The sequence below is a fragment of the Benincasa hispida genome, chromosome 11, assembly GCF_009727055.1.
Source record: "Benincasa hispida cultivar B227 chromosome 11, ASM972705v1, whole genome shotgun sequence".
NCBI classification, from domain to species: Eukaryota; Viridiplantae; Streptophyta; class Magnoliopsida; order Cucurbitales; family Cucurbitaceae; genus Benincasa; species Benincasa hispida.
The window spans coordinates 48,026,572-48,050,700 of NC_052359.1; the positions used below are offsets into that span (position 1 = coordinate 48,026,572).

Below are 24,129 nucleotides of genomic sequence, written 5' to 3' on the forward strand. Positions count from 1 at the left end.
TTCAAATTTCTATACTTTACCTCTTTGGTCAAATATATGACCAAAATGAACGTAACTCGATTGTTATAAATTATTGTAAACAATCAAGACGTCTATGGTTCAAACTTCCTTTTTTGAAGTACAATAGGTATAGAGGGAATTAAATCACATATTTCTTGGTCAATGCAAGTTAAACTATGCTCACTCTAGCCTATGATTCAAAATTTCCCGCTCCTATTGTACTAATCTATATATATTAGATAGTAATATTAATGCTATGTGAGGGTAATTAATGTTGGATATGTCAAAATATGGTAAAAGAAGGGATAACGAAAAAGAAAAAGGGCAGAGTGAGAAAATTGGGAGAAATGAAGGGAGAAGATCGGAATCCACAAATATAGGAAAGGAACAGTAAATTGATTTCCATGGGCGAAGGCGAGGTCACATCACGTGCACTCCCTCTCCCTCTGCCGGCCGAACCTCCGCTTCTACTACCACTTCTTCTTCTCATTTCCATTTTCCGTCACTGCCACTCTCTCGCCGGTTATTAAACCCTCTCTTTCTTCTCTCAACTTTATCCATTTCCACTGCATCACTAGCGTCAACTTCCTCTCCTGATCGCCATTACCCACTTCGTCTTTTTTGCAATCTTTCACTGGGTACCTCTCAAACTACTTGCTTTCTTGTTCTTTTCATCTGGGTTTCTGTTTGTTTTCTACTTTGAGACCTTGAATCTGATTTCAAGTTGAATTGTAATGTGGACTTGGTACTGTAATGATTGTGATCCTTGATGGCTTCATGGTCCAGATCTTGCCCCTTTTTGTTGTGAATTGAGCTTTCTTGCTGTTTTTGAATTTTGGGGTTTTCTGGATCTTCTTTGTTTTCAGTTCTACTGGCTGGTTTTTGAGTTTTGGTTTCTTATATTAGTGGGATGAGTTGATGATTTTTTCTGTGGTTTGTTCTTACTTCAACCTTGGATTATGACCATAGGCGATTGCTGCAATTATATGGTTTTGTATCTGTGTGGATTTTGATTAATGAGATGGGACGGTGATTGTTGCGAGTGTAATTCGTGAGAGAGGTTGTCGGGGTAAGGAGATATATCTTTCGGATGTGGGCGGGACACTCTCGATTACGTTTAGGAGTTGCTATGTTAGAATGATTTTGATGGCTGATCAAGTGATTCAGTGATGTCTAAAGATTTGGCGTTTTTCTAGTTAAGTGAATTTGAAATTTTATTGAGGTATGCATTAAGTTGAAGTTAAGAGCTTGCGATTAAAGTTGCATAGGGAGTTCCATGTTTGATTTTCTAAGGATTTGCTTATGTTTTTTTGAGTTGGTGTTACGTAATTTTTTAGGCTCTATTGCTGAGGAAAATGTAAATGTTTATGGAGGAATAGTATTTGACTGTAGAAGAGGTCATTGAGATGGAAGATTCGAAATGTCAAATGTATTGGGATGAAAATCTGATATATTCTTTTAGATTTCATCAACTCGGAAAAATGGATAAAGACTTGTATTTGGAAATAACTACATATATTAGAATGATTAAGGGAGTGTATGCTGTCTCCTCATTGGGTTTTCATTAATGTGTATTTCATACAAATTTTCTTTTTCCTTAGGCTGTGAACATTTCAACCTAACTATTATTATATATTGCTTCTGATGGTTGTGTTGCTCTATTAATTTTTCTTCTGCTATGTATAATCTTAACAGCCATGTCAGAGAAAGCTCTTAAAGCACTTAACACAGTGCCTGGACTGGAAGGGAGTACCGAAAGCTCTTGTAAAGGGGATGTCAGTAAACAAGGTATAGGGACTGCTAATGGGAATGTTGAAGACTTGAAAAGTAAAAGCTCAGCTTCTATCAGACCTCAAGTAAATGGTGAAAATAGTAATCCTGGTGCCGAGGTTGGTGGTTCAGAAGTAGAATATATCGAATCTGAAAATTTGACTGATCTAGAAGATGTTTCATCAAGCCTTAAGGTATTAATTTTACTAGATTTGCCCCATAGATGTTTTTATTTCTCATTTGACTGAAGTATTAATAGTTGTTGATTGTCATTGATAATGCATGCTCAGTTTTGTGATATACCGAACTTGGATAACATCTTTACTTGTTTTAAAACGTCAGATGCTCTTAGCTGGATTGGACTCAAAAGATTGGGTTTTGGTTTGTGGAGCACTGAACAATACAAGACGGCTAGCAATATATCACAAGGAAGACATGCTTGACATGCTGTAAGTCGTCAACTATGACTCGATTGATTTGGGTGATTTTCTTGTTGGAATTAACTTTCGCATCTTCAATGAGTTCTGTAGAGGAAAATTTACTTTGGAGTTACTTTCTTTTATCAGTTTATGACTTATCTTAGGCAATACAATTTTGTGACAGGGGAGATATGATCTCGCTTTTGGTGAAATCAATGAAAAATCCTCGAAGTGCTGTCTGCAAGACTGCACTTATGACGTCTGCGGACATTTTCAATGCTTATAATGACAAAATGATTGAATCACTGGACCCCATGGTAACTTTAACTTTCACTGTTTGACTTTAAATTTTTTGTTCAGTTTCCTTTTTCTTCAATGGTGATCTCTTTTCTGAGCCGTGAATATAATGGAGTGCAGCTGGTGCAACTTCTTCTGAAGTCTTCTCAAGACAAACGTTTTGTGTGTGAAGCAGCTGAGAAAGCTCTGGTAGCAATGACTAGTTCATTTTCCCCAGAATTATTGTTACCAAAATTGGAACCGTATCTTAAGAATAGAAATCCAAGAATTCGAGCCAAGGCTTCAATGTGTTTTTGTCGAAGTGTCCCACGATTGGTGAGGATTTTGCATCTTCATTTGAAATTCCTTTTATGGAGTTACTAACTAGTAACTTTGATCATTTGGGCTGTGTATCATTCTTATAAGAAAGAAATTTCATGGTAGCATCATCTATCTGGTTTTTGCATCATGTTTCCATTTTCATTTAGTTTTGGACCCTCATCCCCAATCTCTTGATATCTAGAAAAAGGAATTTCTCTAGAAATGAAGAAACTTTTATATCTGCAAACATATGGTTTATGTCTTGATATATCAAACATTAGTTCTCATATCGCTCAGTAGTATGTTTACTGTTGAATTTTCTTCTTTGTTGTTTTATCTCTACAAGTTCCATTGTCTCTGGTTTCCGATTGTCCATATCTTCCCTGATTGAGAAATGAGAATTACATGGCATTATCAATGTTTTGCCAGTTGTGCTTGAACGGTTTTTTGTTGTTGTAAAAAGTTCCCTTCTAAAAGGCGAAATGTTGAGATCTATGTCTTTTAATCTTTTGCATCTGTTCTGCTCAGATGTTTAACATATATTTTGTTGATAGGGTGTTGAAGGGATAAGAGCATATGGGATCGACAAATTGATTCAAACAGCAGCATCCCAACTCAGTGACCAGCTTCCTGAGTCGAGGGAGGCAGCTCGAATTCTCCTTCTGGAGTTGCAATCTGTTTATGAAAAGTTTCCTGACCTCCCAACCACAATGCCTGAAGAACCAGAGAAGGGCTCATGGGAAGACTTTTGTCAATCGAAGCTCTCCCCTTTAAGTGCACAAGCTGTACTTCGTGTCACGAATGTTTCTCGGGAAGGTATTGTCTCGAGTTCTTGACGGTTAGTAATGGTGATATCGAAACATCAATATGTGTACTCCCCCCTTGTTCTTGAACCTCTAGCCATGTGAAGAGCTTTAGCGCGTATAGTCCTTGATAGCTATTATTCTTTCCCTTTGGTTTGCTTTGTCAGATTTCATTGTAAATTCTTTGAAAACTTTTGAGGTACTGAGAATACGGTTGAAGCGTGTAGTTTTTGCTATTTCTACCTATAGCTTATAGTAACTGCAATATTCTTTCGGATCCACTTGAAACTCTGAGATTGATGGTGTGAATATTATCAATACAAAAATTGGAAGTTTAGGGAATAAGATATTCTATGCCCATACTACTGTTTTTTTTCCTATGGATATATTATCTGTTTATTGTTTTGTGCTTGATTGGATTCCGTTACTCCACCTCTTTGAGCCTCTGTCATGCTACACATGAAATCATCTCTAATATTCATCCGTACATTCACTTTGCCTGTTCTAAACTGTGAACTGATTTTCTTAAATTTAAGCTTAGGAAACCCATTTTATACCAGTCTAATTCTGATTTCATTAATCCAGGTTTGTTAACCAAAGCATTCATGCAGTGTCACACTCATTTTAGGACATTATATCCATTCACATGAGTATATTATTTTTGCAAGTTTCATTTGATTTTACAGGCTTTTCATATATTTGATAAGAATTATAAATCAGTTGAATTTTGCTAGTTGAACCATCACTAGTTGATGGTACATGTTACTAGATTTTCATATGATGTCACTCAAGTTTGAAATCACAAATTAGAATTACATATTAAGATCAAAATGTATAATATTGTTAGTACATTGGTCAAATAATGAACGAATGTACAATATCAATGTATGGACTATACCACCCCTGAAGTATGGTGGTAGTTGCCATTACACCTTTAAATTTTCAATAATAAAAATTGAGTCCTAAAACTTATACAAGTGAATAGGTGTACAGTGTACACATATACACACACAAAATACCTACTTTATGCATAATATCCATTCTTATACATTGGTTGTCAAAGAATATATTTCATGTTTGAACTCAACAACCACATTAGAGTATATAATCAACAAATTGATTGTTAGTTCCATTTAATAATATTTGTTTTTTTTAAAGTCTCATTTTCTCATTTTGATTTTCATATTTCTTATAGAAATATTGGAATTCATAGTTTAATAATGAAAAAAATATCAAAATTTTTAAAACTCCCTTTTAAATCATGCTTAATAATTATTTGGCTAAGTTTATAAACCTTACTTTTCTTGTAAATTTCTATGTTTTGTTATATTTTTTTATTAATATTTTTAAAAAACAAGTAAAGTTTTTAAAATTTTAAAATTAGTCATAAGAATTTAGAAATTCAAGTGTTTCTTTAAAACAGGTGAATCATAATTGACAAATTGGGAGGAAACAAGTTTTGGAAGCTTGGTCTGGATTTTTAAAATACCCTTAAAAGTAGAAATTAAAAGTAAAGAAACCCATGGATTTTTTTTTTTTTGAAAAAAGTTTTTTCACTAACTTTATTTCTAATGAAATGATTCCTAGAAGACAATAATTTGTAATCTGGCTTATAAACAGTCCATATACCAAGGACCTTTCTTCAAGCTAGCATGTGTACAATGAATGGACCATAAACAGAGGCAAAATGAAAATAGAAAAGAAAGAAAGAAAGTTTAGAATTTGGCACTATGATAAAATGTAACTAACACTAGTAATCTACAAGTATCTTTACATGTAATTCTGTTAATTATCTTTTCTAACTACTCTTGTGTTAAGATTTTTCTTATAGTTTAGTTTAATGGAGAAGTAAACATCTCATCCATCCATAGAAAAATCAGGTTCATCTGGTTTAAACAACTTTGGCATTTTTAAACTTGAAGGTTTGGATGTTTGGCCCTTTTGAACTCCTCTTCTAGTGTTGGCAGCAAACTTTGAAGCCAAAATTGTGGCCCCTAGATTTTGAGTTTTGTTCATGCACTCTGCCGAAGACATGTCATCATTGTCATCATTGCTGTCGTCGTCATAATTTTCTTCTGCTAGCTCGATATCGTATTCGTTTTCTTGTTGCACTGAATCTGCATAAGAACTTAAGCTGTCTCTGAATGCTATTGATCTCTTTGCCAATTTTCTCTTCTGAAACCTCCTCCAAGCTACTTGAATTAAACAAGCACCCCATGTTCTCCACTGATGAGAATAATACCTAAAGGCATGTTGTAGTTTCTTGCTATGCAGGCGTTTGAATTGTCCAGCAACAAACTTGAGATCCTCAGCTCGAAGAGCAAAAGCTTCAACTTCAGTAAGCGCTCGAACGGTTCGAGTAGAAGAAGGCATATTCAAACTAGAACTTGGCATCAAAGCCCAAGTCAATAGTTCTTCACCACAAAAGTCACCTGGTTTTAGTGTAATGGAGTTGAAAAAGCCAGATCGACCGCCATTTGTCGTCGAGCTCTCTAGTTGTCCTCTTATAATAAACAACATTTCGTTAACTGGGTCATCCTCTCGTACAATATACGTCCCTTGAGTACACAAGGATGAGACGAGACGCTCACATATGGCATCAAGAAGTTGATCGTCCATTTGTGAGAAGAAAGGCACCTATTAAAACCATAACAATTGAATTGGACAGAAATACAATGACACAAGTAGTAACATAAAAAAAAGATAAGGATTGAATACGCACACGACGAACGAGCGACAAACACAAATGTTGTTGAATCTCACGGCGAAGGTCTATAGGCAACGAATGCAATATGGATTCTTCGTTAACTCCTCTCGTGGCCAGCCATTTATATTGAACGAATCGACGAACTCGTTCTTGCAAATCTGGTGGTAATTGACGACGTCTCATCCATTCTTCAGTGTCTCGTCTCTTTATCCTCCATTCTTCAAGTCTTACTGTCATTGATTGCAAATATGTCTTGAAAATGGGAAAGAAGGGAAACAGATCAAACCAGTTAGATCAAAATATGTTTTCAAAACAACCATCAAACTTGGTTTTAAAAGAAGAAATTGGTCAAAACCTGCATGTTTCCAATGAGTTGTGAAAATAGTATCAACCCAAATATGCAAGTTGATATGCAAAATAATGTCTCGCCAATATAAGTTGTTGTATCCAAAGTTTGACCGTATGAACTGTAAATAAACAATGCATTAGCCTTCAAAAGGATGAGATTTGTAACACACCAAAGGGAGAACCAGTAAAACTTGCATCATGGACAAGAGAAATATGGCCAAACTTAGAGGTTCTAGAATTTTGTTAAGCCCAAGATCTCATACTTTGAAATCATATTAAATCACTATCGAACTCAAAAGCTTAATCTTGAAAACAGGTCATTAAACTAAAAAAAACTCCAGTGCATACATAGGACTAGTTTATTGAAACCATATGCTAAATCACCACTAAACCCAAAAGTACGCTTGATTGGTTACAAGAAATTTAATTTTATATCAATACTTAAACAAATTTGAAGATAACTAATTCGTGTATCACGTATTTATAAGCAAAGGCAACATCTCTATTGCAAGATCAATACCTTAAATTTCTGAGGCCCCACCAAAGACAATAAAAGTACTTTGCAAAGAAATGGGAGGAGGCAACATCATTAGTGAAAGCATCTGAGAACATTCCAAACTTGAATTTTATGTTTTCATTCCTTGGATCACATTTGGAGGTAACATGAGTGACATTAAGCCAATGTTGTCTTTTAGTGTCATTCAAACTGTTACAATCCAAGAAGATGGGAAGGCATGTTAGAACTTTGGAGGCATTTTCCTTTGCACACTCTGATTTCCAACATGAAAACTGTCTCCCTATTGACAACAAATACCATGTAGATCCCAAAACCTGTCATAGAAGTAGCATTAGAGACATTTTTCCCTTAAGGTTGTAATATACAAGTAAAGCATAAAACTTATCAATTTTTTTGGTTTCATCTATAGACTTAATGACGTGCATCTCTCAACCTATGAAGTACAAATACATTTAAATACGCTTCATGTTTGGCACACAAATTTTCTTATCCTATTCTTAATTTCAGACATGAGGGGACACATTTGGGACACTTCCTGAAAAAGTCTGGAAATTTTTTTTAAAGATAAAATGGTCCAATTTTTCATGATCAACCTAGATTTAAAACTCAAATCAATCCTATGTTAAATTAAAAGAAAAAACTAAAAAAAAAAAGGAAAGTCCATTTTTTTAACCTAAGATTAAAAACTAAACATAGAAATCTAAACGTTTCATCTCTTACCATTGTTAATTAACTCGACATCTTATGCTTTTTTTAGTGGAGTGCATTTAGTATTTTATGATAAATTTATATATATCCTAAACAATTAAAATAAAAAATAGTGTATCCCCAATGTGCCTGCCTCCTTTTTTTTGTTTTTGAAATGGTTGTATCACTGTGTCGTATTGCATCTATGTTCGTGTTCGTGCTTCTTGGCTCTTAACTATAGACACTATTGCTGACTTCAACATAGGTCAGTTAGTCCAGACATATAACTTCAATCAAGATAATCAGAGGTTCAAATCTTCCACTCTACAACGTTGAACTCAAATAAACTAAGCTTTTTTGGCTAACTATGTAGGACATAGAAAGATGAGAAAAAGTTGAGTGTAGTTACATGACTAGCAAGCATGTAGAGGATGAGATTATAGGCAGCACCAGCCCATGCAGTTTTGGCAACAACACCAGTGGTTTTGATGATGCGTTGGTTGAGAGGGAAGATGAGGAACAGCCTTGGAACGTATTGAAGCAGAACAAGGAGAGCAATTGTGTTGTTGGCATGATCCACCCTTGAGTTTCTTGTTGCTGGAATCACCAACCACATCACTATCTGTTACAACATTTCAACTTCAATATATTTGGACTAACAAGGAAAAAAAAGACTACACATATCACTTTATCCTTTTATCTTTTCAAGTTATAGTTCCTTGTATGTTTTTCGCTTTGTTTATTGTTGAGAAGAAGACTCGAACTTCTGACTCGTCCATTTAAGTACAGACTGTAAAGAAGTTCATTCTTCTAAACGTTTATACAAGCTTTTGTTTTTCTTTATAGGTCTAGTGCATGTTTAGAAGTGATTTTGAAATTGTTAAAATCATATTTGTTATTGTTCAAAATCACCTCGTAGCACACCTTTAATCACTATACATATTTATATGTAATCTTCATATCATCAAAATTGGTTTTGAATTATTAAAAACATGTTTTAGAGTCATTCTCAAAATGACAAAAGAGACTTTAATGATCATTCTCAAACATACCTTAGCTATTTTTAATCATTCTCAAACATTAAGTTCTTGCTTTTGGATCTTTGTAAAAGCAGCAACTTTTTATGTTTCTTGAAAATATTTGACATGATGATTTTGCTACCTTGGAAGGAAAAGTCCTTGTATTTTTATGGGCAAGGATATATTTAAACTTAATGTATGAGGGTGGTTTAAAAAAAATGTGTAACAAGACTTTAAATTTAAAATTTTACCTTGGACATATTTAATGCTTTTTAAAATTAATCGATGTAATAGAGACAAATTTGAAAAGAATTTTTGTATGGATGACCATCTCTCAATGTGTTAATGCGAACTGACTTAATCCTAAATACAAATAAAAACAAACTTTCTGAAATCATAGTACACTATCGCGTTAGGGATATCCCTTTTATTGCGAAATAATAGGAGCTCTAATATGATCCTCATTTCAATTGATTTTTTTCTTCAAAATCAACTGGTGATTAAAAATGAAAATCGCATTAGAGTTCCTAACATTTCGCAATGAGTAAGATATCTTTAATGCGACAAAGCATTTCAACCGATGATAGGGTACTTTATGATAAATAGAAATTAGCTTTTATTAATCTTAGAATTGAATGATTTACTATTAATCATGTTGGAATCGAGTTATCCGTGCAAAAATCTCAAGTTCTGACCTAAGGTTAAAAAAAAAAAAAACTTCCAAGAGTTTAGCAAAAAATTAAAAAAAAAAAATGTGGGAGCATACTTGTGGGAGGGGGAGAGTAGCGGCTAGATCAATCACAAAATCAGATTTCAAATAGCGCGTAGCAATGGCTTTGGCATCCATAACCAGCTCTCCCCTTCCAAAAACCCTAGAACTTGGAGCCACATACGCGGTTCGAAACTTCAGCACCATGTGCAGCAAGAAGAACAGATCCGTCACCGTTCTGAAGAATGTGATCACCACTCCCAGACTCACCTCTGAGGTCAGGCACGCCGGCCCTCCCACAGACGACGTGTAGAAATACAACGGATCGATGAACAGAGCGATCAGGCATGTCACTAGAAACACGCGGTTCCATTGCGCTACGATATCGCTATCAGGGTCCAAGATTTGGTACCGGAGGAGGATGTAATTTGGGTGTTCGTCCGTGGCGGCCGCCTTGCCGGTCGCCGAATCGGAGGACGAGCCGATTAGCTGTCGCCGAAAGGGGCGGGACTGGATTATTCTATCCATCTTCCATGGCGGATTCCGGGGTTTTTGTCGTGTTCCCCGGCGAGAAATGTGTGTGCGTGAGCGAGAGAGAGAGAGAGACAGAGAGATTCAAGATTGACGGAGAAAGGAAGAAGAAGAAGAGAGAAATGAGAAGTTTAGGAGGAAATGGAGATATAATTGGGGTTGGTGCAAGTGAAATGGGGGAGGGGCCAAGTGGATGTGTAATAGCCAAGAATATTGATACTTGGCCATGGCGGTTTTCTCTGAAAACTTGCTAAATATAGGACGTTTTGATGAAGGGTTAGATTGAATTTACTCAAAATTACAATGATTCATTTTTATATGCTAGCTAATCACATTCCTATGTTTTTCTTTCTTCTACGTTTGAAGTGGAGGAACAGAGCTTCATAGCTCCAATTTACAGGCTTCCATGAAGGACTGAAAAGGTGAAGCATATACCCTTTAGGTTTCTCGACTACTCTTAAATCTACCAATTGAACAATAATAATAACAGAAATAATCCCTTTAGGTTTCTTGACTACTCATAAATCTACCAATTGATAGTACGTGATTCAAATGCATACTTCCATTCCATTGAATTTATTGTTAAGTAGCCTCTATGGCTTTCCCATTATTCTCCAAATCCATCTTCTTCTCCAAAAGTTGCCTTTTGCAGTCATAAAAATAAACCATTAGAACAACCCACATTACAATATCCCCCACACACTTCAAACTCACGGACACCACATTCCCCAAAGCCCCACAACTTCGCCCATTCCACAAAGCATAGAGACATGGCAGCCCAAAAGCCACCTTCAAAGCAAAGAAAACTAGCATTAAACTGAACCCTAACTTCCTGCTGCCTCTGCTTAAATATGCTGCCACTCCAATTGCTATGTAGCCCTGGTTCTTATCCAAGATTGAGATAACAATTCCCATGTTCCAAATAGCACTCCACTCTATGTATTTTGTCAACAAAAATACAAAGATTGTCCCAAAGATAAATGAGCTTTTTGGCATCAAAAACATGTTTGTTGACAAAGCGATCAAACCCAACAGAGTTAGCGAAGCAAACAAAAGAGCATACAGAGATGTTTCCATTGAGCCTCTCAGTCTCGTGGCCACCAGCTTTCTGACTTCAACCAGCATCTTTTTGAAACCCATTTGGGAGTTTCCTCCATATATTGCTGCTGATATGGAGACTGTTGAGATTGTGGAGAGGAGGTCTAGGAAGAAGATGAGTGTTGAAGAGAGAAGAGTTGAGATCAGAAACCTGTGGGAGAGATTTGCTGTGAAGTTATCGTTATCGGAGGACCGTTGCGAGAAGCAGTCTGTGCCGTCATCTAATTGACACCTGATGATGAACCTTTGAGATGGATCATAAGGATTTTCCTGAGAGAGAAGTTTGAGGAGTTGAAGGAAGGTTGGGTGAAGGAGAACGTGGTGGGCGAGGAGAGCAGCAAAGAGGGGGAAGGAGATGACGACAATGAGGAAAATGAAGTTTGGACAATCAAAGAGAATTTTGAAGGCTTCTCGGAGTGAAGCAGAGAAACCCAGTTTCTGTTTCGCCAGAATCTGGTGGCTATCCATTTTGAATCTTGAAATCTCTGAAATGTTCATCATTTAAATAACATTGCCCGATGGTCTTCATTTTGTTGTCGTTTCCCGAGTCTATTGGTGACTGGTGTGCACAGCCTACATGCGCGAGTCACATGCCAAAGTCAACTATAAGTTTCTTTTGGAATTGTTAAATTATCATTTTTTGTACGTGTCATTCAAACTATGATATCTTCTGGGACCTGAAAATTTCATTCGAATCTCTATGATTTGATTAAATCTCCTAAACATCTCTAAAAACATGCCACATTTGAACATTGCATATAGTGCAACGACAAAACGTTTTAATGATTTGACTAACCATAGGAGCTATAATAAAATTTTGATTTAAACTTATTTTGGTCTGGTCCACGTGCTTACTGCTTTTATAAATGGTCTCTTTTGGTTCCATTTATTTTTTATTCATATGCATATTTTATCAGAGTTTCAGCATAACATGGTCATTATTTCTTCAAATATTGTCATAATTTTGTATTAAAAGATTTTCTTGATGTGTATAGAATGACAATGTTGTTTTACAAACAATTATTAAAACAATAACCTTTTAAAAGTACTGGATCAACTTAAACGTTTAAAATTTCATGACCACAGTATGCTGACTTGAGCCCGAATCTCTTCGAAACACATTTGGATGTTACCTCCATACAAAGCTACTGATATTGAGACTGTTGGGATGGTGCAGAAAAGGTCAAGGAAGAAGATGATTGCTGATTATGGAGAAACCAAGCTGTGGTCACTTCATAAAATAATTTTTCATGAACTGTATAGTTGTCTGAATGGAAATTGCTTTCATTCAATAATTTCAATTGTTACTATCACACCCCAATGTACAACTTGGGTAAGTGCCAAACTTAAAAGATGAAGGGAAATTGAATTGAAGTGAACTCTTGAACTCACAAGTAGTATGTGATTCAAATACACAATTAATTTCAAACTGGATTTATTGTTTAACAGCCTCAATAGCTTTCTTCTCATTATTCTCCAAGTCAACCTTCTTCCCCAAAAACTCCCTTTTGCAGTCATAGAAATAAACCATAAGAACAACCCACATCACAACATTCTCCATACAGTTCAAACTCACAAACACCACATTCCCCAAAACCCCACAACTCCCCTCATTCCACAAAGCATAGAGACATGGAAACCCAAAAACCATCTTCAGAACAAAGAAAACCATCATCAAACTGAGCCCAAGCTTTCTGCTACCTCTGCTTAGATATGATGCCACTCCTATGGCTATATACCCCTTGTTCTTATCCAAGATTGAGATAACAATCCCCATGTGCCAAACAGCACTCCACTCTATATACTTACCCAACAAAACCACAAAGATTGACCCAAAGAACAATGTGAAAATGGTAAGTTCTGTGATAAAGGAGATATCTATGATTGACATGAAAGAGATGCCTTTTGTCCTATAAAAGATGTCTGTTGACAAAGCAACCAAACCCAACAGAGTGAGTGAAGCCAACAAGACAGAAAATAGTGATGTTTCCACTGATCCTCTGAGTTTTAAAGCCACCATCTTCCTGACTTGAACCAGCATCTCTTTGAAACCCATTTGGGAATTTCCTCCATATATTGCTGCTGATATGGAAACTATTGCAATTGTGTTGAGAAGGTCAAGGAAGAAGATGATTACTGGGAGTAGAAGAGTTGAGATCAGAAAACTTTGGGAGTGAGTTTCTTTGAAGCTTTTGATAGGGAAGGGAATGGCCTCTGAGATGCAAATTCTGGCAGAGGCTTTACAGTTAATAATTCTGAGGATGGAGGGTGGATTGTGAAGACTATGATGATAGAGAAGCTTGAGGAGATGAATGAAAGTTGGATGAAGGAGAATTTGGTTGGCTAAGAGGGAGGCCAAGAGAGGGAAAGAGAAGAAGATGATAAGAGAGACGAATTTTGGATGATTAAAGAGGATTTTCAAGGCTTCTCTGAATGAAGTAGAGAAACCCAGTTTGGGTTTTGAAAGAATCTGGTGGCTTTCCATTTTATCTTGAATCTTGGTGTCTTTCTTGTGTAATGTTAAGTGTTTATGTTATCATCATTTAAAGAAACACAAGTGTTTTTAAGTCAATGGTGTAATTGTAAGTAACGGGCTGTTAGACTGTTAAGCCCTGTTTCTTGTTGTTGCCTATTCTTTTTTCCAAGTCAATATTGCTGTGCTGAGATCTCATTTATTTTACACAAACTTATCGGTGAAGACGAGAGGAAAGGTCCAGCGACTGTAGATTTAATATTGTTGGGTCCCGCCTCCATACGCCAAAGTCCACCAAGTTTAAATATATATATAAATAGAAACTTCATTGAACCCACTCACGGAAAAACGGACAACGAAGGTCATTGTTAATAATCTTCGGGACCCACCTAGGGAAATCGAGGAAAAATTGTCAAAAAATAACTCGGTGTTTATCTTACAAAATTAGTATGTTTTTAGAAAATTGTTAGAATAGTTTCTATCGCTTCATCTCGTTCGAGATCGATCACCTAGATTTTATTTTTAAAAAAATCTTTTCTTACTTATAAATTCTTTTGGGCCTTTTCGATACATCTCGTCAGAATTATACATCGAGATTTGCTAATTTTTTCAAATGTTATGTAATCATCTCAAATCTTTCTAAAATTAAAAAATCACACCATCAAATATTACACAATTTGGAGAAATGTGAGAAGATAATTGATAAATTATTTAGATAATCAGTAAATCAATTTAGAAATTCGTGTAATTATGTGAATCTCAGACAATTCTTAACACCGAGATTCAATATATATTAGTACCGAAAATTGATATATTTGAGCTTTATCAATGGAATCTCAAACAAGATTAACAATGAGATTCAATATATACCCAATTCTTACCCAATTTTTGCAACATTTGATCTTTCCCAAAATTTAAAAATGATAGTGCAATGATCTTGAATCAATTTAAAAAATCTATTGTGATAATTGAAAATCCATTTGGAATTTTAGAAATTCATAAAATTGTGAAAATATTAATTATGCTATAGATTTGAAAAATTATGAAATAATTTGATATATTCTTCAGTAAAGATAGCCAAAATCGGAGAAAATTGAAAAAGATATAAAATTTAGAAAGATTACATATAAAATTAGCAAGATGTATCAAGAAAGTCCAAAATGATCGATAAGTTAGAAAAAATTATTTTTTAATTAAATCTCGTTGACTAATCTCAGATGAGATAGGTCAAGAAAAACTATTATAACGAGTTTTAAAAGAAAGTGTCAGCTCTGTGATGTATTTCTAACCATTTTTCCAGCAAGAGTCCCAATATCTAACAAAAACTTCCAAACGGGTAGATAATTAACAAAGAAAAAAAATGGAAAAACGAAATCAACCTCGCTGGCACATTAATCTCATCGAGTGTGTTCATCTTAGTAAAGTTCGACAAGAAGATTCAACCATAATAGCACACTTCTGACTTATTTTTATAATTTATTTATTGTTATATTTTTGTGATTTTATAATGAAAAAGTAAATCCAACCGCTATGTGTTCTTTCTTTTATACATTTCATGTAAAACTGATCTCCCTTAAACATCTATAAAAGGGAGTTCTTAATACTTAATTACATACACAGAAAAGAAAACCAAAATAGGTTGTACTATCTCTTTTTCTTCGAGAATTTGTCTTTCCGTGGATGTAGGCTCTTCTTCATGGTTGAACCACGTAAACTCTTGTGCAATCTTTCTTCTCTATTCATCTTCTTTATTTTTGCTTAAAATTCACCTGCATGCAAAACCAGAATCACTCCATTAGAGAGAAAAACTCATTTGAGAGAGAATTTGTTAATCTGAGAGAAACGAAATGCTAGAAAGGGAGAGAGATAGACTTCACCTCCTGATTAAATCAGACCAATTTGATGGAATAAACATGTAAAATGAAGAAGCTAATAGAATCATTAAATACTCTAATTACACTTAATTTGAGTTCAAAGCATGCTAAAAACAGTTTTTCCAAAACAAGGGTTTCTAGAGTGTATACATTTGTAGATTCCCTCTTGATCCTTGCTCTCTACACGAAATTGAAACTCCAAATCTCTATTAGACTACCATGAGGAACTTCTCTACTATTCTCAATATTAGACTGAGTGGTGGAAACTCTAAAGTGAGAGGAATTGAGAGGGTTTGAGAAAGCTTGAAAACAAAAACTATTTGTGCTTAAAATTCTCAAAAAATCAGATTGCATGAATTTCAAATTTTTGAAAAATGTAGTATTTAGCAAGTTCAAACATGCAAGCACTCATATCTTCAGCTAATTGACACTTTAATTAGCACTAAGTGAGTGGACAAGGTGTTGAAATGTGGAAAATCTATTTAAAACATTAAATATTGGATTTTTCCACTCAAAAGCCAAAATTCCAGTTTCCAAAAATTGAATTTCTTAAAAAAATTGAAATTAATGTTAAATTAATTAATTAAACAATAATTTAATATCAAATATTAAATTAATAAAACACTTTATTCATGTAATCAATATTTAAATCAATATATAAAAATTTTAAACTCTCCAATTTCGTTTAGTTTTAAAAAATTTAAACTTTTAATTATATCGAATATAATTATTCAAACCCTAAATTGAATTTGAACATTTCAAATTCAAACCCTAAATTGAAATTTGAACACTTCAATTTCACTCAATTTTCTAGTCCAAGGTTTAATCTTTTATGAGCTAGTAGAGAGACCTTATGGACCTACAGATCATGAGCTCTAACAATTTGAGATTAATCGGTTAAATTCTTTAATCCGAATTAATCAACATACCACTATAGCTCGATGGTTGCACTCTTCTCATTGTAGATATATTTCTATCCACTTGATTTAACCATGATCAGTAAGTCGATCCTTCACAGTTCGTTCGTATTTAAGCTAGGTCAAAATTACTGTTTTACCCCTATAAATACATCTTACTCCTTAAGCTCCCACTGATCCTCTATTAAACAATTGGTTTATAGTCCAACTAATAAACCATGTCCCTCTTGATCATGAAAGGGCGGGACCCCTTTGTTCAAGATCAGGAATCAGTAGTTAAGAGAATAACTTATCTGTTAACCCTAAAACGGGTAAGAGTTAATTTTATCTTGTAGGAATATGTCTCCAGCTATTTATCTATCCGCTATTATCCCCAAAATGGGAGGCTTGTTGAGCAGTGTTGTTGAACTACTCTCACCTATGCAGATCAAAGGAAAATCTCGAATGAACAGGAGTTCAAAGTTAGCTTAGGATTAAGATCAATTTAACTTAGGTTATCGAATTGAAATAGTCAGCCTTAACAGTAAACGGTTGTTATAAAGAAAAAGTGACTATTTCTTAGTCCGGTCTTATGCAAAACTCTTTTGCATAGGATGTCCCCACTCGCATATCTCTATACGAATGATTTCAAGATCACATTGTTTGTATCAGGATACAAAGTAGGCCGCATCTATAGTGTCCCCAGGACGAGGTAGCCGATTTCATCTATATACTTATAGACCTTTTTGGCTATATACTATAACTTGATCCTCTTTTATGTCTCTACATAAAGTTATAGTATTCATACAATAGCCATGAATTCGTTTATTGGATTTTATAACACAATGCAATTTCAATTTCAATACCAGTTTTATTGAATAAATGCTTCAACAATACTTCTATTGATGAATAGAATATGTTTCCACGATTATGAATTGCGAGTTTTAGAACATTCCTATTCCAATTTTGGTCTTGGAGTGATTAGTCTCATCTAACAAGTGTGTGTTCAAGGTCCTCTCTACATGGCTCATTCTCAACCTTACTTTTCACCTACCGATAATAGTTCTTAGGCCATTTCTATACTGTGGGCCTCACTCTTTTTGTCTCTCTTTAGAATTGGGCTTGTGTTGATCATAATGAAGAAGAATTAATCCAACAAAAGTGGTATCATAGCAAGTTTAAGGTCAAGAAACAAATTCTTGGAGGTTCAAGATTCTAAAATTTACCAGCTATGGCAGTAGCAAGGGTGGAGATAGAAAAATTTGATGGAAAAAGTGTGACTTTACCTTAAGGAAGGTCAAAATCAGAGCTCTACTCAGTCAGTAAAAAGCTCTCAAGGCTCTAATTGATCCATCAAAGCTCCAAAAAGCGATGAATGCCCAAGACAAAGAAGATATGGAGTCAATAACATATAAAACACTGATTTTGAACCTAAGTGACAGTGTATTGAGGCAAATAATTGAAGAGGAGATAACTTACAGAATTTGGGTCAAACCTGAAGAACTATATGCTAAGAAAGATCTTCCTAACAAGATATATCTAAGAGAAAAATTCTTCACCTTCAAAATGGATTCCTCTAAATCACTATCAGACAATTTAGATGAATACAAGAAACTTGTAACAGATTTCAAGAGTCTTGGGGAGAAACCGAGTGAAAAAAATGAAGCTTTTGTGCTTCTTAATTCATTACCAGAAGCATATGTAGATGTGAAGAATGCACTGAAATACGCCAGAGATACAATCAACACAGATACAATCATTTCAGCCCTTAAAACTAGAGAGATGGAGTTACAATCATCAAAGAGGGATCAACCTAGTGGAAAAGGTTTGTTTGTAAAAGGCAAACCTTAATCTAACCAATGGAAGAGTGGAAAATAGCAACCAAATGAAGAAAAGAAAGCCAAATAGAAATTGAGATGCAAGATTGTAAAAAGAAAGGTCATATAATCCAAGAGAAAGAACCAAGAAAAAAAGAAAGATGCAAATAGGAAAATAGCCTAAAGCATCTATTGTTGAAGGCTCTTTCATATACTTTGATGCCTTTACTTCTACTCAAGACCAAGTTAATCTGGTAAGTCCTTTGGGTAAGCATGACCAAGTGCTTGACTTAGGATACAATTACCACATGACACCTTTTAAGCCTTGGTTCAATACTTATAGAGAATTCAGTGGGGAGTCATTATACATGGGAAATAATGAGGCTTGCCAAATCATTAGGATTGGATAAGTTTCATTGAAACTAAAGGATGAAACTGTGATACTTCTTAGAAATATGAGGCATGTCCCAAATCTTAAAAGAAATTTAATTTTCCTTGGTATGCTTGACTCTCTTAGCTGTGAATATAGAGGAAAAAGTGGCAGTTTAGAAGTTTTAAAGGACTAAAAAATTGTCTTAGTGTGAGAAAAGGCGAATGATCTGTTTATTGTCAGGGGTATTGAAATGCTAAATGAAACTAATGTTGTTGTCACCTCAAATTTAACAGAAGCATACTTATAGCACAAAAGACTGTCTCACATTAGCTCTAAAGGCCTTAATGCCCCATCCTAACAAGGCATTTTGCCTAAAGAGATCAATAACAAGATGTCTTTTTGTGAGCATTGTGTGTTGGGAAAAGCTAAAAGACATTCTTTCATCAAAGCTCAACCTACAACAAAAGGCATTCTAGACTATATTCGCTCAGATTTATGGGGGTTAACCTCACTCCAAGCCTAAATGGCTTAAGGTATATACTATCCTTTACAAATGATTTCAAGAAAAAGCTGGTTGTATTTTCTAAAAACTAAGGATCAGGTTTTTGAAAAATTCAAGAATGGAAATTGATGATAGAAAAACAAACAGCAAAAGAAATCAAATACCTTTGAACTGATAATGGTTTGGAGTTCTGTGGTGAGGAGTTTAACTCTTTCTACAAAGAAAATGAAATAACAAGACACATGACAATAAGGCATACACCCCAATATGATATGGTAGCTGAGAGGCTAAATAGAACTATCATGGAAAGAGTAAGGTATCTTCTGTTGATGCCATCCTAGAAGCGAAGTTTTGGACTGAAGTAATTGCCTATTTTGTATATACATGAAATAGAAGTCCTCACACCTCCCTAAATTTTCTAACACCTGAAGAAAAATGGACCAAACACCCTCCCAATCTAAATGACCTTAGGGTGTTTGGTTGTGTTGGGTATGCTCACTAGAATCAGGGGAAATTCAAAGTCAGAGTTGCTAAGTATATGTTTGTTGGTTTTGTTGAAGGTGTGAAGGGGTTCAAACTTTGGCATCCCTCTGAGAAAAGATTTATAATCAGTAGGGATGTCACTTTTAGAGAAAATGAGATGTTCATACAAAAGGAGGAGAGTTCTAAAGAAGAAACATCAATTTATACCACTAATTTTAAGGTGGAGAATGCTAGAAAAACCCTTATAGAAGAAGATCCTTACTTTAACACAGAAGAGATAGAGGGTGCACCAAGTGTTTTGATGGAATACTCAAGGATGCAACGAAAGAAAACATAATCAATAAACACTCTAATTACATTTAATTTGATTTCTAAAAGCATGCTTTCACAAGAAGGTTTGAAATAAACATACCTTTAATGAATACTTCCATCAAGAGATCTTCTCTACTATTCTCAGCCTTGAATTTGAGTGGTGAAACTCAGATTTGAGTGAATTTGGTGAAGGAACTAGAGAGATTTGTGAGGTAGAAGAAGAACTTGCAGCAGTTTTCTCAAAAACTCCAGCCTTCTTCCCCTCAATCTTCAATTTTTGAGAGTTTCTAATCACCATGTGCATGCAAACACTTTCTAAATTATACACAGCTAGCAACTGCTACAACTATTTGGTGGGTTTTGTGTGAATTTGTAGGTAGGACACATCCCACTTTCAAATTTTCTTTTTCTTTTTTTTTTTTCAAAAATCAATTAATTCTAAAATTAATTAATATTTGATTTAATTAATTCTAAAATTCAATTTCCTAAATTGAATTAAAATTGAAAATTAATTTAATTTTTAATTAATTAAACATATTCAATTAATTAATTAATTTAATATCAAATATTAAATTAATCACATACGATTGCATAGTCTTTCGATCAACAATCTTTTAATGTGCTCGGACGCTGAATTCCTTGGATCGCAACTCTGCCTTGCAGTAACGCATTTTCCTGCACAAAATACATAAATTAGCTGCTTTAATGCGATGGACGCATGCGATCGCAATGTTCTGAACTTAATGCTTTTGGACACGATTTTATATATTTTTTCCGTCACAATCCTGCATTGTTTTATATCTTTGCATTGTAATAACGTGCATTTCTGCCCATTATCAGGTATTCAACCTTAGTCATATACTATAGACCTTTTGGTTATTTACTCAAATTTGATCCATATCTATCTCTCTACATAAAGTTCAAGTATTCATGTAATAGCCATGGATCTTAGTTTACTGGGTTAGACTCTATAAATGCAATTAATAGATTTAATACCAAGTTTATTAACTATAGAATATGTTTAAATTTTACAAACTGCGAGTTTTAGGACATAAAACCCATCAATACTCCCACTTGGACTAAAACTCTAGTAGATCAATATATACAAATATATACAATGTTAAGGTGTACTGAAAGAACAAAAGATATAAATACAGTAAACTAGTGTATTAGATACCCATAAATTCTCCCACTTTCCCTAGTGACAAACATCTCATAGACCTAGTACTACTAGGTGACCCTCGAACCCTTTAGCCGAGAGGGCCTTTGTAAATGGATCAACTAAGTTGTCTTGTGAGGCTATCTACGTGACGATCACATCTTTTATATGTACAATCTCTTTGATGAGATGATACTTCTGCTCGATGTTCTTTCCTCTTTTATGGCTTCGAGGTTCCTTTGAATTTGCAATTGTTCCACTGTTGTCATAGTAGAAGGTGACAGGTAGGTGCATATTAGAAACTATTTCCAAGTCGGTCAGGAACTTTCTGAGCCATACTGCTTCTTTTGCTGCTTCACTTGCAACTACATACTCAACTTCCATTGTAGAGTCTGCAATACAACTTTTCTTTATGCTTCTCCACATAACTGCTCCTCCATTCAGAATGAATACTGACCCCGAAGTTGATTTCCTTGAGTCTATATCGGTTTGGAAGTTAGAATCAATATATCCAATAAGGATCAGATCCTTAGACCATACACGAGCATATAATTTCTCATTCTTCGAAGATACTTGAGAATATTCCTAACGGAGTCCAATGATCAAATCTAGGATTGTAATGAAATTTGCTAACTATTCCAACTATATAGCATATATCGGGACATGTACACAACATGGCATACATCAAGCTCCCTACCACTGATGCGTATGGAATTTGTTTCATATCCTCAACCTCTTGAGGTGTCTTATGAATTTATTCCCTAGACAGATGAATTCCATGTCTGAAAGGCGACATTCCTTTCTTGGAATTTTGCATTTTATATCTAGACAACATCTTGTCTATATAAGATGCTTGAGATAATGCTAATGTTATGTTCTTGCGATTTCGAACAATTTGGATCCCAAGAACATACTGTCCTTCTCTCAAATCTTTCATTTGGAATTGTGTAGCCAACCATCTCTTAACGTCAGCTAAAAACTCTACTTCATTTTCAATGAGTAGAATATCATCAATATAAAACACTAGTTGTTAACGATTTTCTAGTAAACACAAGGTTCGTCAACGTTGTGTTCAAAGTCATAAGATTTGATCGCAGTGTCAAATCTCATATTCCAGGATCTAGATGCTTGTTTCAACCCATAAATGAGTCAATTAAGTTTGCAAACCTTTTTCTCTTGACCCTATTCAATAAACCGTTCTGGTTGAAACATATAGATACTCTCTTCAAGATAACCATTCAAAAAGGTTATCTTGACATCCATTTTCCATATTTCATAATCATAAAATGTAGCTATGGACAAGAGTATTCTAATTGACTTTATCATGGCAACCAGAGATAAGGTTTCTTCATAGTCTACCCCCTCTCTTTGGGTAAACCCTTTTGCCACAAGTCTAGCTTTATAGGTTTGTACCTTACTAGCTTGGTCTCGTTTTCTTTTGTAGATCCATTTATAACTGATGGGTTTTACCCCTTTAGGTTGATCTACAAAATCCTAGATAGAATTGGAATACGTAGATTCCATTTCAAGATCCATGGCTTTAATCCATTGGTTTTTATCTACGTCATTCATTGCTTGCTTGAAAGTCAATAGATCCTATAAGCCATCATCTGGTATGATGATTTGAGTTTCAGTTAAATCCATGTACCGGTTAGGTTGTTGCACAACCTCCCACTATGACGAGGCATTCTCAGCTCTTGAGAATGATGTGAAATACCAACATCATCAACAACTCTTGTTGATGGACCTGCTTTGTCAACAAAACAATTGTTGTTGATATATTTGTCGTTTCTCTAGACATTTATTCTACATTAGCTTATTGCGAGGTTGATGATTCTTCATGTGGACTTCTTCTAGGAAGATTGCATTTGTCAATATAAATACCTTGTCTTCCTGAGGATCGTAAAAGAAACCACCTTTCGTTTCTTTTGGGTAGCCTACAAATAGGCATACTTTTGATCGACATTCCAACATTTTAGGATTTTACACCAACACATGTGTCAGGAAACCCCAAATTCTGAACTGACGTAAATTTCCTTTTTGTCCTCTCCAGAGCTCATAAGGTGTCTCAGAAACCATTTTCGAGGGAACCATGTTCAAAATATATAATGCAGTTTGAACTGCATAATTCAAAATAGAACTTGGTAATAAGCATAACTTATCGTGGAACAAACTATGTCCTGAAAGTTCTCATACCGAGAGTTCCATGAGTGGGCTTAGATCGCTCCGATTTCACAGTGACCAAAATAAAAACGACATACATTCTAAACATACAGTTATGCATATAAAATTCATTATCGGCATGCTCAAAATACAATAAAACACAAGGAAAAAAGGTTCATATCAAATGAAGACTATCTTCGTATGTCTGAACCCTTAGCAGTGAAAAACCTCCCACTGATCTACCAGCACTCGACGAGTATGTTGACTGCAACAGCACGATCCAAGCATACACGTATAATGTAGTTGGGATGACACCACAACAAGAGAAACCCGGGTCCTCGGCGTCAAAAATCTAAAGAGTGGGCTCTGGTGAGTTTGGTAGAGGACGGAGGAGAAGACGTCGTGTAGACAATAAGCAAGTGGGAGATGAACTCTGTTATTGTATAGTGAAAATGCTTATCGTATAGTAGAGCTACACGATTGTGTAGGAAAAACTGAACAATCATTTAGGAAAGATGTATACGATCATTTAGAGAACGTGTGAGGTAGACGATCGTTTAGATAAATGAGCTTCTATTGTATAGGCTCTCGCGATCACTTTCACAGATTCTTTTTGGGTGCAGGCGAATACGAATGCACGATTGAATGAAATGAAAACCATTTTCATTTTTTTAATCCGCAGGTTACCATAACCTTCGCAGCCCCACTTCCCACGTCTAAATGTGGATCAATCGGTTAATTATCAAATAATTAATCAATTAATTTAATTAATTAATATTTCATATTATATTTATATCCTATAGTTTGATATCATATATCTACTATAGTATTTTCTCCTCTACTTGATATAAATCATATTTATATCTAATTTC

General features: G+C 34.8%; 4 protein-coding genes across 4 annotated transcripts; 1 reads left to right on the forward strand and 3 right to left on the reverse strand.

Annotated features, from left to right (window-relative positions):
• Positions 1 to 330: 330 nt before the first annotated feature.
• On the forward strand, positions 331 to 3,949 carry LOC120089893. The gene is made up of 6 exons (XM_039047325.1): positions 331 to 638; positions 1,696 to 1,964; positions 2,113 to 2,219; positions 2,374 to 2,506; positions 2,607 to 2,801; positions 3,341 to 3,949. The coding sequence occupies exons 2-6, from the start codon at positions 1,698 to 1,700 to the stop codon at positions 3,620 to 3,622; spliced, it is 984 nt and encodes a 327-aa protein (XP_038903253.1). The 5' UTR covers positions 331 to 638; positions 1,696 to 1,697; the 3' UTR covers positions 3,623 to 3,949.
• Positions 3,950 to 5,294: 1,345 nt separating this feature from the next.
• On the reverse strand, positions 5,295 to 10,511 carry LOC120091131 (cyclic nucleotide-gated ion channel 18-like). Its single transcript, XM_039048993.1, has 6 exons — positions 9,634 to 10,511; positions 8,258 to 8,470; positions 7,165 to 7,475; positions 6,652 to 6,763; positions 6,312 to 6,548; positions 5,295 to 6,226 (listed from the first exon to the last, which is right to left on the reverse strand). The coding sequence occupies exons 1-6, from the start codon at positions 10,102 to 10,104 to the stop codon at positions 5,447 to 5,449; spliced, it is 2,124 nt and encodes a 707-aa protein (XP_038904921.1). The 5' UTR covers positions 10,105 to 10,511; the 3' UTR covers positions 5,295 to 5,446.
• Positions 10,512 to 10,651: 140 nt separating this feature from the next.
• LOC120091133 lies at positions 10,652 to 12,350 on the reverse strand. Its single transcript, XM_039048995.1, has 2 exons — positions 12,242 to 12,350; positions 10,652 to 11,778 (listed from the first exon to the last, which is right to left on the reverse strand). The coding sequence occupies exon 2, from the start codon at positions 11,704 to 11,706 to the stop codon at positions 10,690 to 10,692; it is 1,017 nt and encodes a 338-aa protein (XP_038904923.1). The 5' UTR covers positions 11,707 to 11,778; positions 12,242 to 12,350; the 3' UTR covers positions 10,652 to 10,689.
• A 61-nt stretch (positions 12,351 to 12,411) lies between these two features.
• Positions 12,412 to 13,765, reverse strand: LOC120091132. Its single transcript, XM_039048994.1, has one exon. It carries the CDS (start codon positions 13,688 to 13,690, stop codon positions 12,641 to 12,643), a length of 1,050 nt encoding a protein of 349 aa, XP_038904922.1. The 5' UTR covers positions 13,691 to 13,765; the 3' UTR covers positions 12,412 to 12,640.
• Between the last annotated feature and the right edge of the window lie 10,364 nt (positions 13,766 to 24,129).

Bases quoted from the DNA above. Each gene is read 5' to 3' on its own strand.
- LOC120089893 (XM_039047325.1), top strand. From the start codon at position 1,698: ATGTCAGAGAAAGCTCTTAAAGCACTTAACACAGTGCCTGGACTGGAA. The intron at 2,220-2,373 runs GTAAGTCGTCAA...ATTTTGTGACAG, and splicing joins GAAGACATGCTTGACATGCT to GGGAGATATGATCTCGCTTT. The intron at 2,802-3,340 runs GTGAGGATTTTG...TTTTGTTGATAG, and splicing joins GTCGAAGTGTCCCACGATTG to GGTGTTGAAGGGATAAGAGC.
- LOC120091131 (XM_039048993.1), bottom strand. From the start codon at position 10,104: ATGGATAGAATAATCCAGTCCCGCCCCTTTCGGCGACAGCTAATCGGC. The intron at 6,764-7,164 runs GTATTGATCTTG...GTTTATTTACAG, and splicing joins TGGGGCCTCAGAAATTTAAG to TTCATACGGTCAAACTTTGG. The intron at 6,227-6,311 runs GTGCGTATTCAA...TGGTTTTAATAG, and splicing joins GTTTGTCGCTCGTTCGTCGT to GTGCCTTTCTTCTCACAAAT.
- LOC120091133 (XM_039048995.1), bottom strand. From the start codon at position 11,706: ATGATGAACATTTCAGAGATTTCAAGATTCAAAATGGATAGCCACCAG.
- LOC120091132 (XM_039048994.1), bottom strand. From the start codon at position 13,690: ATGGAAAGCCACCAGATTCTTTCAAAACCCAAACTGGGTTTCTCTACT.